General features: G+C 40.9%; 1 protein-coding gene across 8 annotated transcripts in view; it reads left to right on the top strand.

The window, feature by feature from the left end:
• LOC134359336 (phosphatidylinositol 3-kinase C2 domain-containing subunit gamma-like) overlaps nt 1-20151 on the top strand; it is a 285734-nt gene that overhangs the window by 168245 nt on the left and 97338 nt on the right. For all 8 annotated transcript variants that reach the window (XR_010021088.1, XM_063072428.1, XM_063072427.1 and 5 more), the window contains exons 19-25: nt 2944-3124; nt 4489-4596; nt 9520-9612; nt 12933-13062; nt 15783-15919; nt 16816-16985; nt 18859-19015. Coding sequence is in view for 7 of the 8 variants with exons in the window: in XM_063072428.1 (XP_062928498.1) it covers nt 2944-3124; nt 4489-4596; nt 9520-9612; nt 12933-13062; nt 15783-15919; nt 16816-16985; nt 18859-19015 (976 nt within the window). In the remaining variant the exon portion in view is untranslated. The remainder of the gene's footprint in view (nt 1-2943; nt 3125-4488; nt 4597-9519; nt 9613-12932; nt 13063-15782; nt 15920-16815; nt 16986-18858; nt 19016-20151) is intronic.

Genomic DNA, 20151 nt, shown 5'->3' with positions numbered 1-20151 from the left:
AAAGTATTTCATTTGATGTTAAGCTCCCAACTATGGCCTTCTTTCAGCCACGACTCAGTGATGCACACAACGTCATACCGACCAATCTCTAATTACGCCACAAGTTCGTCCACCTTGTTCCTTCAGAATTTTGTGTGTTATTTGAGAAAGGGCACTGATATGATTTAATTATCTGTCACCAACTATCAATGATACTGCAAATCCATTGTGCGTTTCCAGATTAATCAATCCCTGGTAACACCATCCTAACCCACCAGTGGCCGACCACCTCCGCCCTCCTCCCTAACACCACCAAAAAATTATGGCTGTATAAGTAACAGAGATTCATTTATTCAATGTTTACTATCTAAAACTTTGAAATGCAATACAAAATATTTGAAATACAGAATCAAATTTGCTGTCTTGGAAATTTATGGGAAAAACAATAAATAAATATTTCTTTTTCAACTCGCACTTATTTTCATATGCACTGATGACTTGGCTCAGTATTCCAAAAGATTATGATTTTGACCATACTCTAGGAATGCAACCTCACCCCCCTTTTATCTGAAAGTTCACATGACACATCCTCAAACTTTTCAGTGATGTCACTCACCAAAAAATCATCCCAGCTACTTCTTTTGCACTTTCCGTGACCAGGAAGAAGGAAAAGAGACATCTTTTGGTTGTCAGTTTTATTTTTGCAAAGATAGGATTTGAACTGCTGTAAAATATCCCAAGTTAGTTGTGCAGTTTATATTCATCATGACTAGCCACTGACCTGCCACTGCCAAGCAGCAATAGATTTTAAATGATGGCAGAGTGTCCTGTCTTCTGACAGTTTAGATTAGATTAGATTATGAGGACAGGCAGTCCTCGTTTATTGTCATTTAGTAATGCATGCGTTAAGAAATGATACAATATTCCTCCGGTGTGATATCACAGAAACACAAGACAGACCAAGACTAAAAAACTGACAAAAACCACATAATTATAACATATAGTTACAACAGTGCAAAGCAATACCGTAATTTGATAAAGAACAGACCATGGGCACGGTAAAAAGAAGTCTCAAAGTCTCAAAAGTCCCATCATCTCACGCAGGTGGTAGAAGGAAGAAAACTCTCCCTGCCATGAACCTCCAGCGCCGCAAACTTGCCGATGCAGCACCCTGGAAGCACCCAACCACAGCCAACTCTTGAGTCCTTCCAAAGACTTCGAGCCACCGACACCGAGCACCAAGAACCATCTCTGCCGAGCACTTTGACCCCGGCCCCTGCCGCTAAGCAACAGGCAAAGCTGAGGATTCGGGGCCTTCCCCGCCGGAGATTCTCAATCGCACAGTAGCAGCGGCAGCGAAGCGGACATTTCAGAAGTTTCTCCAGATGTTCCTCCGTGCTTCTCATGTCTGTCTCCATCAAATCAGGATTGTGCACAGCATCCTACTTGACAAATACAGATATCATTCACCGGAGAAGCCGCGCGCACTGCATCGCACGGCCATCTTCTCCTCCCCTTGACAGTTTGAGGCCAATCTGACTGAATTGTTGCTGCTGTGTAGGTGCAGAGGGGCAGCATTGGTTCTATTTCTTGCACAAGTGCTGAGCTCATCTATTTTTTTAGCTTCATCTCCAACTTCCACCCTGTCCTCAAATTTAATTGGTTCGTCTCTGACACCTCTCTTCCCTTTGTAGATATCTCTGTCTCTATATCTGGAGATAAACAATCCACTGACAGTTTTTACAAACCTACTGACTCTCGCAGTTATCTCGACTATATCTCTTCCCACCTTTTCACTTGTAAAAATGCTATTCCATTCTCTCAGTCCCTCTGTCTCCACTGCATCTGTTCTCAGGTTGACCATTCAGTTCTAGAACATCTGAGATGTCTTCTTTTTTTCAAAGAACAAGGTTTTCCTTCCACCACCATCAATGCTGCCCTCACACAAATCTCTATTTCCCCACCTCCTCCTCTTTCTTCCATGGTCCACTGTCCTCTCCTATTCTTCCTTCTTCAGCCCTTTACCTCTTCCACCTATCCCCTCCTACCATCTTACTTCCTCCCTCCACCACCACCTACCTACCCATCCCTTCACCAGGTCTCACCTATCACCTGCATTCTCCTTCCCCACTGTTCCTCAGGTGAGGTGACCAAGACACATAATTTTAAGATTAATGTTTGACTTTGGAGCAATTCAGAAAGTGTTTATCCAGACGAAGAGTTTAAGAAAATTCTTTCCAAAATTTTAAGACGCTCCTTCAATTGGAGCTTTGGAGAGGAAGACAGGTTAAGACATTTGTGAAGTAAAGATTAGCTCTGATTATGGAACTGACTGAAAGCAGAATAAGGTATGTTGGATGATCCTTCAGTGTTTTTCAATCCACCGACTCTGCCAACTGCTTGCTTCTGTCTTCCATTCTATTCTTCTGAATAAATGTAAATAGTTGGCACAATGCAAGCTTCCCTTTGTATTTACATTTGAGCTCAGGGTTTTTATTTTGGAACTGGTGACCTTTGTGAGGCTGACACAAAACGTTACGCTACAAGTTGAAGCCAGGAATGCTTTCTGTAGCGTAAGCATGATCAGCGAATCATGTGCTGTCTTATTAATCAAAAAAATTGAGATATTTAGACAGGCACTTGTATAGGCAAGACACAGGAGAATAGGGTTTTAATGCGCCAGAATGTTTGTGGTGAGCCGGAAGGCCAGTTCCTGAACTATACAGCTCCATGGACCATGGAACTGAAGAGTAAGAGAGTTTCTCACGGATAATTATCTATGTCAACAGTATTTTAATGCCAATTATGAAAATTGCCAGCAAAAGACTGTTATCTTGGTTCTTATGCTTTAGAAGGAAACATCTGAATACTCCATAGTTCCTAACAGTTGATGTAATTCTCTGCTGATGAAGGGGTTCGGGTGGAGTTCTGAGTTAAGGTTGTTGTGTTTTTTTCTCCCCCTAGGTTACTGAGGGATGGCCTGGCAGACACTCAGTTTAAGGGCAGGTACGGCCAGCTGTTGGCAGCACTGCTCTCTTGCTCAGGGCGGGCCATGCAAAAGGAGTTTGAAAAAGAAACCAAGCTCATTGAAAAGATGGCAGAGGTCGCTAAGAAAGTCTGGGCAGCTGACCAGTCAAAGCGGTCGGTGAGTGCAATCCAAGATGTGAAATGGCACCTTTGGTAAATACTGACCCAATATAAAGACCATTTATTCAGGCAATGTCAGGAGAGCAGTGAAACAATTTTTTTGTTTTCAATTGACTGATTATCTTAAAAATTCTTTACTTACATTTATTCCAGCTGTTTACTCTTTTTCCCTTTTGATTCTTTTGCCAAATACTTACATTACAGATAATTTAGTACAACTGAGGACAGTTTACAATTGACAGTTAACCTACCATCATATCTTTGGGATGTGCAGGAAACCGGAGCACCCATTGGAAACTCAGGAGGTCACAAGGGAAACTGCAAACTCCACACAGATGACACCAGAGGTTAGACTGACCTGGGTCTCTGAAACAGTGAGACAACAGTTGTACTAACTGCTCCACCACCATGACACCGAAAGTCACCCATTTAAAAAATGGTGAGAGCAGAAGGAAAAATTTACACAATATTTTGCTGGTGATGCCAGATAAACCAAAACTGATGGTGTGGCATCCAATTGGTGGCAGGGAGAGCATTGTACAACGAAGCCATCAAATGAGAACACATTTGAAACAAAAACAGCTGACCTTTATCAATTATTTACTCACAAACCAGGAAAAGAGAAAATCCTTTGATATTTTCTGAAAACAGTTTTGATCATTGCAAGTGTATATAATAGAAATTGCAAATGTCACAGATAATTGGATCAATAAATGTTTTCTTTTAGTTTATTGTTGCTCAGGTAGACATAAAACATAGAACATTACCACACAGTACAGGTCCTTTGGTCCACAATGTTGTGCTGACCATTTAACCTATTCTGAGATCAATCTATTCCTTCCCTCCTACACAGCCCTCCATATTTCTATCATCCATGTGCTTACCTAAGAGTTTCTTAAATGCCCGTACTATATCTGCTTCTACCACCACCCCTGGCAGGGCATTCCATGCACCCAACACTCTTTGTGTAAAGAACTTAGCTCTGACATCCTTCCTGTACTTTCCTTCAATCACCTTAAAATTATATCCCTTCATATTAGCCATTTTCACCCTGGGGAAAAAAAATTCTCTGGCTATCCACTGGACCTGAGCCTCTTATCATCAGGTAGACATCTATCAAGTCATCTCACACCCTCCTTTGCTCAAAAGAGAAAAGCTCATTCAACCTACCTTCATAAGACACATCTCTAATCCAGGCAACATCCTGGTAAATCTCCTTTTGTTTTGTAAACTGAACCATCCTTCTGGTAAATCAACTGTTGCGTATCTTGCCAAGATTCATTCTTTAATGTTATGAGTAAATTTCTTTTAGCATTGAGTAAAAGGATGTCAATGTGTTTAATTGTTCTTTTCACCTTGCAGACTGTATTAGAAAAAGAGCTGGAAGAAATCGAGAAATTCTTCTACGAGGAGCACGCTTGTCGCCTGCCATTGAATCCTGCTTTTGTAGTGAAAGGCATTGATGTTAGTGTAAGTTCACAAAGAAGGAAACCACTGCACAGTTTAGTTTTCCCATATCTTCCTTATATTAAATATTGTATATACAACATGTTACTTAATAAAGGTAGAAATCACAGAAAATTTACAATATTCAATCTCTCGTGACCCATTATTATCCCACATTCAGGCACTCCATCAGTAGCCCTGCAGTTCATCTAACTATCTTGTACATGTGATCAGAGTTCTGACTCCACCGCCTTCTCTGGCAATAAGTTCCCGTGCCTCTCTGGGTGTATACAGGCTTTCCATACCTCTTCTCCAGGCATTCTCCCATCAATGCCCCACTCGCGGTTGACCCCTATGAGAAGGGAAATCGGCCTTTGTTGTTTTATCATGTACATGCGCTCCCCTACCCCAATAATTGACACACCTCAATCGTGTTTCCCAAGCTGGTCTCCTTTGTTTCAAAGAAAACATTTCGGGCTTTTCCAAATCTTTCATCATTACCACAAGTTTCCAATCCTGGAAACTCCCTTATAAATCTAGAAGGGTATAAGGTTAGTGGGCAGATTTTAGTTTGGATAGTATTTGGTTGCTTCTGCAAAGGCGGAATGTGTTTGAAGGAACAGCCTTTTTTTTTTGAGGAGAACAAGTTACTTGTGGGGTCAGTATTGATTAAGGGATTTTGCCCTTCACCGTCTTTGTATGTGACCTGGATGTAAGTGTAAGACGTGTTCACAGAAGGCAAAAGATTTGGTCCGATGTTGAAGCGTTAGAAGAGTAAAAATGTGCACATCTTGGCAAAATGCAGGCACTCTCTCAGACAAATACCACTTAATATGGATAGATATTCTGCTGTCCATTTGTGCAGAATTAATGCCGTGCTGGATGAGGGACAACAACGTTGCACGGATTTAGGCCATTTGTGCCTGGTGATTTATCTTGTTCAGACCCGCTCTAGTGTACACAAGGTGCCAGTTTCTTACTCTTGAAAGTACTGAGCTGCCTTTACTTGGCCAAGTAAGTCATGCAGCCCTTAATAAGTACAGTAGTGTAGAATAAAAGTGAGAGGAGTACTGTATCATTTTTTACCATTTGCCACCTGTAAATCAGAAAAGACTGTGGGATGTAAGGGAAATGGGATTTGAGAAAACAGGTTCAATACGGGTGTGCAATCATCTTTAATTGTACACCATGTTCATCAACTAAAGCAACAAACAGCATGATTACTGCAGCCAGGGGATTGAAATTATGATCATTAGACAGAAGCATGAATTTCATGTGTATCCAAGTTAATTGCAAACTGGAGTTTCAGCACTAACAAACCAAATCTCCAGTGCGTTAGAAAGCACAGCAGTGCCTCTAATTCCTCAGAACACTAAGGGAACTCAGCATGGTCCCATTGACCCACATCAATTTTTATACATGCACTATTGAACTTGGTATGATAACTGCCCTGCTCAGGACCACAAGATGTGGACACAGCTTTTTCCATCACGAAAACCAGCCTCCCCTCCATGGACTCTGTCCACAACTTGTTGCCTTGGAAAAGTAGTCCGAATAATCAAAGACCCCTCCCACTCCAGACATTCTGTCTTCACCCCCCTCCCCCCACCTCCATGGGGCAGAAAATATAGAATCTTGAAAACATACCACCAGGTTCTATCCCACTGATTTAAGACTCTTGTATGCCTTGTTGTATGTTAGACCATAAGACCATAAGACAAAGGAGCAGAAGTCGGCCATTCGGCCCATCAAGTCTGCTCCGCCATTTTATCATGAGCTGATCCATTCTCCCATTTAGTCCCACTCCCCCGCCTTCTCATCATAACCTTTGATGCCCTGGCTACTCAGATACCTATCAATCTCTGCCTTAAATACACCCAATGACTTGGCCTCCACTGCTGCCCGTGGCAACAAATTCCATAGATTCACCACCCTCTGACTAAAAAAATTTCTTCGCATTTCTGTTCTGAATGGGTGCCTTTCAATCCTTAAGTCATGCCCCCTCGTACTGGACTCCCCCATCATGGGAAACAACTCTGCCACATTCACTCTGTCCATGCCTTTCAACATTCAAAATGTTTCTATGAGGTCTCCCCTCATTCTTCTAAACTCCAAGGAATACAGTCCAAGAGCGGACAAACGTTCCTCATATGTTAACCCTCTCATTCCCCGAATCATCCTAGTGAATCTTCTCTGTACCCTCTCCATGTTAACGGCAAACTATTGACATTTCAGTCTGCCTTGACCTTACACCTTATTTGTCTACCTGCACTGCACTTTTTCTGCAACTGTAACATGATATTCTGCATTCTAATATTCCTCTTCCCTTGTACTCAAAGTATTTAGACTTTGAAATGACCTGTATGGAAAGGTTTTCACTGAATCTCAGAATAGGTAAATTAATAACAAAGTGACTTCATGGAGGTGTACAAGACAATAAGAGGCATAAATCAGTTGGATAGCCAAAGACTTTCTCAGGGCAACAATGGCTAATACAAAGGGGCATCATTTTAAGTTGATTGAAGGGATATCAGAGATAATATTTTTACACAGAGAATGGTAGATTCATGGAATGCACTGCCTGGTGGTAGAACAGGTATATTAGGGAATTTAAGAAACACTTGGAAAGGCATATGGATGATAGAAAAATGGAGAGCTATGTAGGAGGAAATGGTTAGATTGATCTTAGAGTCAGCATAACTTTGTGGCCGAAGGGGCTGTACTGTGCTTTACTGTTCGATCTCCTATGTTATAATAATAAAGCAATACCAGTACCAATAATGCAGCTCTCCCTCAGCGCTGAACTGAAATGTTAACTTGGCTTAGATACTGAAGTCGTACATTAGGGGTTGAACTCATGACTACTTATTTAAAGATGAATAAGTATCTGAGTTAAGCTGACACATAACCTGAAAAACTAGGAGAGCAAGGTGTTCATCCATAGTCCCATTCGTTCATTATTATGGGAGTGGCACATCAATAAATATTAGTTTTTTTGACTTTGTCAGTACTTAAGAGTAACAAAGAACAGTTCATTCCTGGCAAACATAGTTCTTATTGTTTTTCTGTTAATAAAAGGAATAAACATCAGGATTTGGCATGCTGAGAGCAAGACTACAAAAATATTTTATTTCAGGGTGACTGTAATGAAGACTTGATGTGAGAACAAATGGAGGTGGGGAAGGTAAATGGGCAGTATCTTAGAGTAGGAAGGGAGATGGAAGGCAGCCAAGGGAAACAATAAAATAGGTGAGTTCAGAGCTAACAATGACATGTCTGAGGATCTTGTCAACGGATGAGATGAGCCAATAGCAGAATGTGGAGCAGGTGGAAGTTTGAGTAACTGACTTTGATGTGTGGTGGGAAATCAGCCAAACATGCACGAAAGTGTTGTCCAGCGCAACATTCCATCTGCAATTGGACTAAACCATGTGAAATCTGTCTTTTTTTTCAGTACTGTATTATCATTACAAATTAATTGCATATTCCTAATATTGTTAAGTAGTCAGATGTAGCTATTTCTTGCTTGCCTATTGCCTGAAAGGTGACACCTCAAACAAGGGTGACTGTATTGAATCACCACCAGAGATTTTGAATTCGAGTCGCACTCCTACCTTCTGACTCTGGCAAGTGGATTACAGACTGAGCCAAGCAGAAAATGAACAGATTTATCTTACTTACTGATCTAGTCATTTTTGCAATTTGTCTAAAGTCTGCTGGGTCAAAACTTGCCAGTTTCCCAGTCTGCAATGAGAGCGATGACATCACTCCCTGAAACTCAACCATTAATATTCATTGCAACAGAAATATTGTTTATTGAAAGATTTAAGTGCTCATATCACTTTATAGAGCTAAACGCTGATTTTTGAACATACATTGAAAGCCACTACAGGGTGAGGTGAATATAATCATCCACATTCTCTGTTGTCTGAAGGATGTCACAAGGGAAATAAATTATAACAATGTAATAGCCTTAAGGGTTGTGCTTAAAACAAAATTACCTCAGTTCCACAGCCTTAGCTCTTGATGCTGAATTGCAAGCAGATGCTAAAATTAATTTGTTACTGAGTGAAATGAGATGCCTTTCTGAGATTAACTTGATACAGTGAAGGGAAAAGCTCCAATGCACCTGGAGGAATTGTTTCTACAAAAACATTATGTGACCAGTGAAAGATACTTATTTCTTGAATATGATTAACTTTTCTCTTAATGCATCGTGCAGAATTGCTGATGCAAGACGTTTCTTTAGCTCTTAGAGAAATAATTTGCATTTGCTTTGATTGGTATTATTTTAGTAGAAAAATCTAGGCTTTGTTTCTTTATCTTTCTTCAACTTAACATATATAAAGAAGGAACGTGCCGTTATGTGGCACCTCTTACAGCCACAGGATTTAGCAAGGTCATATTGCAATTGATAAGATTTATTTTTTGAGTAATTTATTATATATTATTTATTGTCAGATTCTCAGTGACCGCCAGTTTGTGAAAGGACTGTTCCACAGGCAACAGGACAAGTAATAAGATAATCTGTTTGAGGGGGAGTTCATTAAAGGATTCATGAATATTTGGAGAGGATGCAAACTCCCTGATCAACACTGAATATGCCATGGAATCTTTTAGTGTCAGAAACGGGCATTAAGTTAACATTTTACTTGAAAGAAAGTATTCCCTATATTGCAGCCCTCTCGTCAATGTGAAAAATGTCTGTCTAGGTCTTGCATTAGGGCAAGGTGTGGGGTTTAAACCTACAAAATATTAAGTCAAATTTGAGAGGTCTAGATACTGATTTAATTTCTGTAACTCAGCCCAACAATTTATGTTGGCTACTTGGTAAAACAATCCAAAATTCATTCCATTTCACACTCCCAAATGATACCACAAAAATTTATCTGCAGCAGGCTTTATATACAATGCTTATTTTTTTTATGTGTTTCTGTTTGCAAAAAGGCTTGTTCCTACTTCACATCAAATGCTGTTCCTTTGAAAGTTTCTTTCATCAATGCCAACGCCTTGGGGAAAAATATCAATGTGATATTTAAGGTAGGACATGAATGATATTTGTTGAGTTTTAGTTAATGGCATATTTGAAAAATATACTTTAATAACTGAGTGATAATTACTTGTGAAATTATAGCTATGTCTTTCTGTCAACTGTTTACTGCTGGTACATTGAGCAAAGTATTTTATTCATTTATTGGTCAAATATCAACATATTTTGAAATAAGATAATGGTTTCAGAATGGGTTTCATACAATGAGTAATCCTAACACTGTTCAATACTAACGTCAAGCAGCTGAATTTGCAGCACTTGATCCACTTGCTGTAAAACAGTTGACATTATAACTGCACTGTTATCTCTGGAGAGATCGCATTGTATTATATTTTCACAAAAAAAACAAGGACAATACAGTTCAGGGGAAACAATAAGCAATGTGTCACAATGGTCAGAAGGAACCCAGAGTTCAGTGAACAGTGAAGCAAAGGATGGGATATTGTAAAGCAAGTCAAAGGAAGAGGCTGACAGGTTAAAAATGATATTATGGAAGAACAACCTATGAGGAAAGAGTAAGAGAAGAGTATAACAACAGGAGTGAAAAGGGAAGGGTGAGACAGTGGAACAAAATGAGAGGGTAGGTTGGAGAAATTTAAAGTACCAGTGCATGGAAGGTGAAGAACAAAAGAAGGATGAAGAAGTGGGGAACCATCTATAAATAGTGGAAGAAGATTAGAGTTAAGTGAGAGGAGGGTGAGAAAACAGCAACTGATACACAGACTGCCTCGGAGGAAAGAGAAATAAGTGAAGAAATAAAGCACCAAAACAGAATTTGAAGAGATGTTTGAAATGGCTGATTGGAAATGCAACAACTTTCATTTTATAGGCTGTTGCACGCAGTACGTGCTCTGAATTTAAATGACCAGAATTAATTTGTACACTCACCTTTAGTCAGAATTAGACCAGCAGCAGTCCAGTCTATGCTGTTCCACGGGTGAGTTGGAAACCCCTTTATTAGATGTCTGTGGTGTTAAATTTGGAATTTACAAGTCGTTGTGCACCCTGCCCTGTCTCAGTTAGAGCTCCACCACTGAAGCAAACTTTGGAACAGGTGACAATGCTATATCCTGTGTTTTAAGTTCAAGCTCAGGTTCGAATTATTGTCCTTGACTGTACATATATACAACCAAGCAAATCAGCACAGTGCACCCACAAAACTTATATCACACATAACACATAAACCAAACTATTGCCATAAATAAGTTAATAAAATATAAAATGCACGCACAGGTAATCAGTAAATAACTCGCTGTCCTGGTAGTTGGGTAGACTTACTCTTTCCAATGTGTTTATTGATCATAGAAACAGAGCAAGAAATTTCACTGTTGATCGGAGCCAGAGAAGCTGCTGTGACCATGTGTGCCACCATCTTCCCCCTAATGCATTAGTAAATATGGCCACAGGTTCAAATTTACAAGCACATGGAGTAAATTAATCTGCATTTATCTTTAAATTGTCATCTTCCAGATTGATCTTTGTATTCAATGTACCCAAGGGTTGGCGTGTACATTTCTACTCCCCTTTACTCTTCGGGTGAGGACAGCTCACAGAAGTGTCAGGATTAGCTCCCATCAGTTCGGAAGGTTTAATCCTTGTTAATCAATTGGGGTCTGAAGATCTTGTAAGGTTCAAGTTCTCTAAGCTAGTCTTCCAGTTCCAGTGTCCTGTGTAGGGAATCCAGGTTCAATATATTTTGAAACAGACAAACATAGAACAGTTTTGTCTTACAGAGAAGGGTGTATGAACATCTTCCATGCAAGTTATTGTGAAGCTACAATCAGTTTCATCCTTTTAGGGAAGTGAGTTCATTACGGAAGCCAACATTCTGATATTTATGACATTGTTCAGTTAAATGACTGGTATACACAGCCAAAGCCCCTTAGCAAGGAACTGAACTACTTGAATAACTTACTGCACTTGAAATAAAAATTCAACAGCACATATACCAAAAGTAAGCCCAACTCTGGAAAAAATATATCCTGGAATTTCTTAGCAGTAGCAAGCCTAAGGAGCTTGCTACAGCCTTGAGTCCTAGGCAGCCTTACAAGTACAAGGGAAATTACCAATGATGCCACATGAAAAAATGGGTCTCCGCCAGAAAAATCCAGCCCATTACTTTCATATAAAAGAAAACAAATCTCCAATGTTGCTAACAACTGCGTAGGACGTGGTTAGGTACCTGTGGGTTTGGCTCAAACAGATCAATGAAAACATAATGCACATTTCAATTTCAGTTAATTCTCGTTTTGTATATTTTCATTTCAAACATATTTTTGTACAACTTAAATGAAAATTGTCTATGTTAACTTGTCACCATGTTAACCAGGATGCTGCCTGGATTAGAGAACATGTCTTAGACTTAGAGGAAAGGCTGAGCAAGCTAAGGCTTTTCTCTTTGGAGCAACAGAAGACGAAAGGTTTCTTGCCATAAGATTATGAGAGGCATAGATAGAGTGGAAAGCCAGCACCCTTCCCTGTCCAGGGTGGCAATGCTCGCTACAAGAGGACATCTGTTTAAGGTGAGTGGAGGAAAGTTTAGAGGAGATGTCAGAGGTAGGGTCTTCACACAGAGAACGGTTGTGCCAGGAACACACTGCCAAGGGTGGTGGAGGAGGCTGATACAGTTAAGAGATTCTTAGATAGGCTTATGGATGTAAGGAAAATGAAGGGTTATGGACTGTGTAGGAGGGAAGGATTAGGTTGATCATGGAGTAGGCTTATATACGTCAGCACAGCATTGTGGGCTGAAGGGCCTATACTGTACTATACTGTTCAATGTTATGTGTTATTCGGTCCTCCTACCAGAGGTGACACTGCAGCACCTCCAGACAACACAGCCAGAGGTGACACTGCGATGACTCCAGACAGCACAGCCAGGCAGCACAGCAGAATAACTTTCCATAGGCAAATCCAATGGATTTGCAATTTAGAAAGGAAAATATGTCGAGTATTGTTAAAATTCTTCTGTTTGCACATATTTCCTGCATAATAAGCATTTCCACTTACTGTTGTCCAACCTTGTATCTTTAATAATCTCTCATTTGCTATAAAGTAGCATATCCTTCAACTTATAACAGCAGGTCAACATTCATGTAAGATTAAACATTATGAATCCAGTGTGCATTTCTTGCAAATGTCATACCTGCATCCTATAACACTTTCCTTTGTTATTTTCCACCAATGCTGCTATTAATGTAGACTTCAACCAACTCTCCTTGGAATGATCTAGCAGTGGGGAGTGGGGAGGGGGGGTCATTTTCTAATGGGATTTTTGAACTAATTGTCTTGGATCTTTGCATCTTTCCAGACGGGAGATGACCTCCGACAGGACATGCTGGTTCTGCAGATAGTGAAATTAATGGACCGGATCTGGTGCCAGGAGGGGTTGAACATGAACATGATCATCTATAGATGCATATCAACAGGAAGGGGGAAAGGTCAGTGGTACAGTACCTCCTACTAATTTACTGTATATCCAAGTTACAAAGATGAAGAGGTTATATCACATTCATTAATTGATATGCTTCATAAAAATAGAAGACTATTTCACCTATCTAGCCTGCCTCTCAGAATAATGCTGTATTCATCCCATATAAGTCTACCCACATGCTATCAACCACATTCTAATTTTGTCCTAGGGGTAAAGTAACCTACCAATTTGTGATTCATTGGGATATGGGAGGAAATGTGAACATTTCAGGGAAGCCCACATGGTCATAGTGAGAACATCCAAACTCCATGCAGGGAGAAGGCAGAATTGAACTCGACATCACTCTTCTGTCTACCATAATTTTTTTTAAAGATCAATAGTCACTCCTGTGAAGTTTCTGACAGTAATTGGTGCTAGGAACTGAGATTATGTACCAGCTTTTAACAACAACATATCTGAAGAAAGTAATGTGGACAAAATTAGTCCTTGGTCATTTGTGTTCAATGTTTGCAAAATATTATCTGAGGATGGAGCTAAACATCAGGCAGAGATACAACAGTGAGCACATATTAAGGATTAGTGACTGAGAAGAAGAACTCAAAAATGATAATATTCCAAAACACAGAAAGACATTTCTCTAAAGGTGTTTGCAGTCGAAAATAACAGAGAACAAGTGTATATATAGAAAACAGGCCACTAATTATTGGTTTTGCTATCATAAAACATAGAACACTACAGCACAGTATGGGTCCTTCAGCACACAATGTTGTGCCGACCTTTTAACCCTTCTCTCCTACATAACCCTCCATTTTTCTGTCATGCATGTGCCTGCCTCAGAGTTGCTTAAATACCCCTAACACATCTGCCTCTACCACAACCCTTGGCAGGGCTTTCTATGCACCCACAACTCTATGCAAGAAACTTACCTCTGACATTCCCTCTGTACTTCCCTCCAATTGCCCTAAAATTATGTTCCCTGGTATTGGCCATTCCTTCCCTGGGGAAAAAGTGTATGGCCATCCATTTGATCTATGCCTCTTATCATCCTGTACATCTCTATTAAGTCAACTCTCATCTTCCTTTACTCCAAAGAGGAAAACATTAGCTTGTTCAACCTATCCTTGTAAGACGTGCTCTCTAATCATAGCAGCATCCTGATAAATCTCCTCTTCAGCCACTCTAAAACTTCCACATCCTTCCTATAATGAGGCAACCAGTAATGAACATGATATTCCAAGTGTGATGTAACCAGAGTTGTATAGAACTGAAACTTCACGGCTCTTGAACTCAATCCCCTGACTAATGGAGGCCAGCAAGCATATGCCTTCTTAACAGTCCTATCAACTTGTGTGGCAACTTCGAGAGATCTATAGACATGGACCCCAAGTTCCCGCCATTCCTCCACACAGCCAAGAATCCTGCCATTAGTCCTGTATTCTGCTTTCAAATTTGATCTTCCAAAGTCAATCACTTATCCTTCAATAATCAAATATAAATGAGCACGTGAAATAAGTAATGATGGAACTATATTACTTGATTGTCTAACATTTCTATTTACTTATTTATTTATTGAGATACAGCACAAAGTAGGCCCTTCCGGCCTTTCAAGTCATGCCACCCAGCAACCCCCATTTTACCATAGCCTAATCGTGGGACAATTTACGATGAGCAATCAGACTTCAGATACAACACCAAGTCATGCCATCTGCAGAAATTCTCCGATGACTCAGCAATAGATCAGTGTATAAAGGGAGGACGGGGGGGATGAACACAGGGCCCTGGTGGAGGACTTTGTCAAATGGTGCAAGCTGAATCATCTGCAGCTCAACATCAGTAAGACAAAAGAGATGGTGATGGACTTTAGGAAGACTAAGCCTGCACTGTTCCCTGTTACTATTGATGGTGAGGACATGATGTGGTGAGGACCTACAAGTACATGGGGTGCACCTGGATGACAGACTTGAGTGGAGCGCCAACACAGAGGCTGTGTACAATAAGGGCCAGAGTCGCCTTTGCTTCCTGAGGAGGCTGAGTTACTTCGGAGTATGCAAGGCTCTCTTTCACATGTTCTACCAGTCTGTTGCCACCCGTACAATCTTCTATGCAGTGGTCCGCTGGGGCAATGGCATAAACACAGGTGGTGCCAACAGGCTCATTAAACTGATTAGAAAAACAGTCAAAGGAGACAAACTGGGCACACTGGAGGCTATGATAGAACAAAGGTTCCTATGGAAAATCCTGGCAATTCTGGACAACGGTTCTCACCCTCTGCATGCCACCTTGGCTGAACAGAGGAGCACTTTCAGTAATAAACTAGGGCAGCCACGCTGCTCCAAAGAGTGCTACATGAAGTCATTCTTTCCCTCAGCCATTAGGCTCTATAATGAGTCAACCTATAGATGGGGAAGTGATGACGCCCTCCTGTTAGAATGTTTGAGATAACTTTTTTTTATTCTTTCTTTCTTCTTATATTTGTATATTTGCATATCTGTGCACCTGTAATGCTACTGTGACACTGTAATTTACTTTGGGATCAATTAAGTATCTATCTATCCAACTGGTATGTCTTTTGACTGTGGGAGGGAACTGGAGCACCACACAGTCACAGGGAGAAAGTACAAACTCCTTCCAAACAGCAGTGTGAGTTTTCTGATGGTATCCTAGATGACACTAAATTTAAAGAAATATTTTGGTGTTACTTCACTCAACATTTGTGACTTCTTGCAGGGATGGTGGAGATGATACCTGGTGCTACAACCCTCGCCAAGATCCACATGCAATACGGCATTACTGGGCCATTCAAGGAAGACACACTTTCAAAATGGTTCCAGGCAAACAACCCTACTGAGGAACTACACATGAAAGTGAGTTTTAACTCAAACATTTAACATCTGCCGGACGATGCTGAGGATGTACTACGAGTCTGTGGTGGCCAGTGCTATCATGTTTGCTGCTGTGTGCTGGGGCAGCAGGCTGAGGGTAGCAGACACCAGGAGAATCAACAAACTCATTCGTAAGGCCAGTGATGTTGTAGGGATGGAACTGGACTCTCTGACGGTGGTGTCTGAAAAGAGGATGCTGTCTAAGTTGCATGCCATCTTGGTCAATGTCTCCCATCCATTACATAATGTACTGGTTGGGCACAGGAGTACATTCAGCCAGAGACTCATTCCTCCGAGATGCAGTACAGAGCGTCATAGGAAGTCATTCCTGCCTGTGGCCATCAAACTTTACAACTGGTCCCTTGCAGGGTCAGACACCCTGAGCCAATAGGCTGGTCCTGGACTTATTTCATAATTTACTGGCATAATTTACATATTACTATTTAATTATTTATGGTTCTATTACTATTTATTATTTATGGTGCAACTGTAACGAAAACCAATTTCCCCCGGGATCAATAAAGTATGACTATGACCATTATCTCTTGAGAGGAGCAACTCACCTCTTTGCTCTTCTGCAAAGTCCCTTCCCATATTACTACAAGTGATCTGAAAGTTAATGACACTTCACTTGGATGGCTAATATTTCTCATGCTGCTTGCTCAAATATTCACTCTTGCTAATTTTAACATGTTGAGCAGCAAAGGGAATTGATGTCCTGGTTGGGGTTGTCTGCATGAGATCAAAGGATCGTCAACCATGAACCTCGCATCAGAGATTTCTGTGCATTGAAAGAAATTTTAACCAGGGAATTATTTGGCTATATTTCCTTGGTTTCATTGTTTTATATCATTGTTTTTTAATATTTTGCTAACCAGGCTATGGAAAACTTCGTCAGCTCCTGTGCCGGCTGGTGTGTGGCTACTTTCGTGCTGGGTATCTGTGATCGTCATAATGATAACATCATGCTGAAAACCTCAGGCCACTTGTTCCACATAGACTTTGGAAAGTTTTTGGGGCATGCTCAGATGATTTTAAACATGAAGAGGTTAGTATAATGGATGTGTCATAGATTTCAAGTGTCACTGAGACAGATTGTCCCTGCTTAATGCTGAGGTGATGCATTTGAAAGTCCCCAGATGGTCTGATCTGCCTTTACAACTTCCACAACCTGAAGCTGCAAATCAGGAATGGAGTGGGCTGCTTCTACCCCTTAGGATTGTTCCTCCATTCAGAATTAGATACAGATTTATTTATCATATGCATATCGAAACATGGAATAAAACATTTCGTGCACACAAAACACTGGAGGAACTCAGAAGGCCAGGCAGCATTTATGGAAAAGAATAGACAGTCGATGTTTTGGGCTGTAGACACTGCCTGACCTGTTGAGTTCCTCCAGCATTTTGTGTGTGTTGCTTTGGAATTTGAGCATCTGCAGATTTTCTCTTGTTAATGAAATGTGTTGTTTGCTTCAACAACGAACACAGCCAAGGATGTGCTGGGGGCAGCCTGCAAGTGTAAACATTTACATTATTTTATTTTTAGTTTTTTTATTTCATTCATTATTTTTTATCCAATTGTAAACTCAGCTCCAAGCACCTGCCCTAACCCCAGTCACATTTCAAGAACCTGCTTAACAAAAACCTATCAATCTCTGTCTTAAAACTGTTCAGTGACTCTCCTTCTGCCACCCTTTGAGGGAAAGAATTCCAGAGACTCATGACCTTCGAAATTTCAGTCTTAAATGAATGAGCCTTTATTTTAAACATTGACTCCTAGTTGTAGATCTCCAAAAAGGGGAAACACTCTGTGAAGATCCCTCCGGATCTTTTATGTTTCAATGAATTATCTCCCCAGTGGATATAAGCATAGACCCTGAGTAAGATGGATCTGATTTTAAACACCATCTGAGGGACTTGAGTAACATGTTTTCTATGATGGACCAGCACCGTACTGACATCACAACTCTCTCTCAAGCAAAGTAATAAAGTAAGGCACCAATGAGTTTGTTAATGTTTCCCGCATATTATTCAATGCAGTGCAGAAGAACTCTCCTGGTAACTCTTGGCCCTCAGCACAAGACAGATTATCAAGCCACTCATCAGTTTGCATTTAGAGAGACCAGGCAGCAATCAGATTGGATTCTGTGTTTCCTATAGTGGCCACACGTTGAAAACTACTTTGACATGCTGTGAAAGACATTAGCTCTTTCATTATGTGTAAATGTGTAATACTTACTTTCTATTTTTAAAACAGTGCACTGAATCTTATTAATATTAATTCAGCTTTTTACTTTGCACACTTCCTGTTGGACTGGAATCTACTCAAATTTACTGCTATCATATGTCCCTTTGTTTTCTCCCTCTCTTTTCTTTCACTCTTTCTCTCTCTCTGTCTTTATTTCTACCACTATCTCTATCTCTCTCTCTGTCTCTATCTCTACCTCTATCTCTGTCTCTATCCCCATCTCTATCCCTATCTCTCTCTCTATCTCTCTCACTATCTCTCTCTATCTCTCTCTGTCTCTCCCTCTATCCGTCTCTCTGTCACTCTCTCTGTCTCCCTGTCTCCCTCCATTTCTCTTCCTCTGTCTCTCTTTTTCTTTCAACTCTGTCATTAATCCATAAATCTATCAGATAAATGGCTTCCTCAGTAGCTTATCACTATGCCAATCCTTGTCCCACTCAATCAGAGATATTCCACTTGTCCAAATCATCCCTTCCATCTCTTAGAACTAATTCTTTGCCGTCAATTTCTCAGCTCTGCCAAGTGTATTCAATATGAAATGTTAACTCTTTCACTTTCCACAGATGCTGCCTGTGGAAATATTTCCAGCATTTTCACTTCTAAATTTCAAAATTCTGTAGGTTTTGAACTTCACATTCCATTAATAATGTTTTGTCCATGTTTTTGGCTAGGGACCGCGTTCCCTTTATATTTACTGCTGAAATGGAGCACTTCATCACGGAAGGTGGGAAAAATGGGGCTCAGTTCCAGAGGTTTGTGGACTTGAGCTGTCAGGCTTACAACATTGTCCGTCATCATACTCAGCTCCTGATGAATCTGCTTGAGCTGGTAAGACACCGAATTTGTTGAAGTCCTTAAATCACCTGGTGTGGAAAATAAGATTCTGGAGGGAATAGGAATTTGAGTTAAAATTTCAAGACACTTAAAGGCTCTTTCAAGTTCTGCTGACTTTCTCTTCTGCACCCTTTCTATAGTTTCCACATCCTTCCTGTAGTGAGGTGACCAGAACTGAGCACAATACTCCAAGAACCCTGGCCAGACCCCACTTGGAGTACTGTGCTCAGTTCTGGTCACCTCACTACAGGAAGGATGCGGAAACTATAGAAAAGGTGCAGAGGAGATTTACAAGGATGTTGCTTGGACTGGGGAGCATGCCTTATGAGAATAGGTTGCGTGAATTTGGCCGTTTCTGAGGTGTATAAGATGATGAGAGGCATTGATCGTGTAGATAGTCAGAGGTTTTTTCCCAGGGCTGAAATGGCTAACACGAGAGGGCACATTTTTAAGGTGCTTGGAAGCAGGTAGAGAGGGGATGTCAGGGACAAGTTTTTTAGCAGAGAGTGGTGAGTACATGGAATGGGTTGTCAGCGACTGTGGTGGAGGCAGATACAATAGGGTCTTTTAAGAGACTCCTGGATAGGTATGTGTTGGTGTGTGGCCAAGTGATTAAGGCAACGGTCTAGTGATCTAAAGGTCGCTAGTTCGAGCCTCAGCTGAGGCAACGTGTTGTGTCCTTGAGCAAGGCACTTAACCATGCATTGCTTTGCGACGACACCGGTGCCAAGCTGTATCAGCCCTAGTGCCCTTCCCTTGGACAATATTGGTGGTGTGGAGAGGGGAGACTTGCAGCATGGGCAACTGCTGGTCTTCCATACAACCTTGCCCAGGCCTGCACCCTGGAAACATTCCAAGGTGCAAATCCATGGTCTCACGAGACCAATAGAACAATAGAGAACTCTGGGTAACCCTAGGTAATTTCTAAAGTAGGTACATGTTTGGCATAGCATTATGGGCCGAGGGGCCTGTATTGTGCAGTAGGTTTTCTATGTTTCTATGACTATTAAAGGCAGGTTTCCCCCTTCAGCTCAAAAACACAAAATGTTGGAAACCCTCAGCAGGCCAGACCGCACCTGTGGGAAGAGAAACAGCATGAACATTTTAGGTCAGAAACACCTTCACCAAAA

Source organism: Mobula hypostoma, chromosome 20, assembly GCF_963921235.1.
Source record: "Mobula hypostoma chromosome 20, sMobHyp1.1, whole genome shotgun sequence".
Lineage (NCBI taxonomy): Eukaryota > Metazoa > Chordata > Chondrichthyes > Myliobatiformes > Myliobatidae > Mobula > Mobula hypostoma.
The sequence above is the reverse complement of the archived record's forward strand: the minus strand, read 5'-3'. Positions and strand labels throughout refer to the sequence as shown.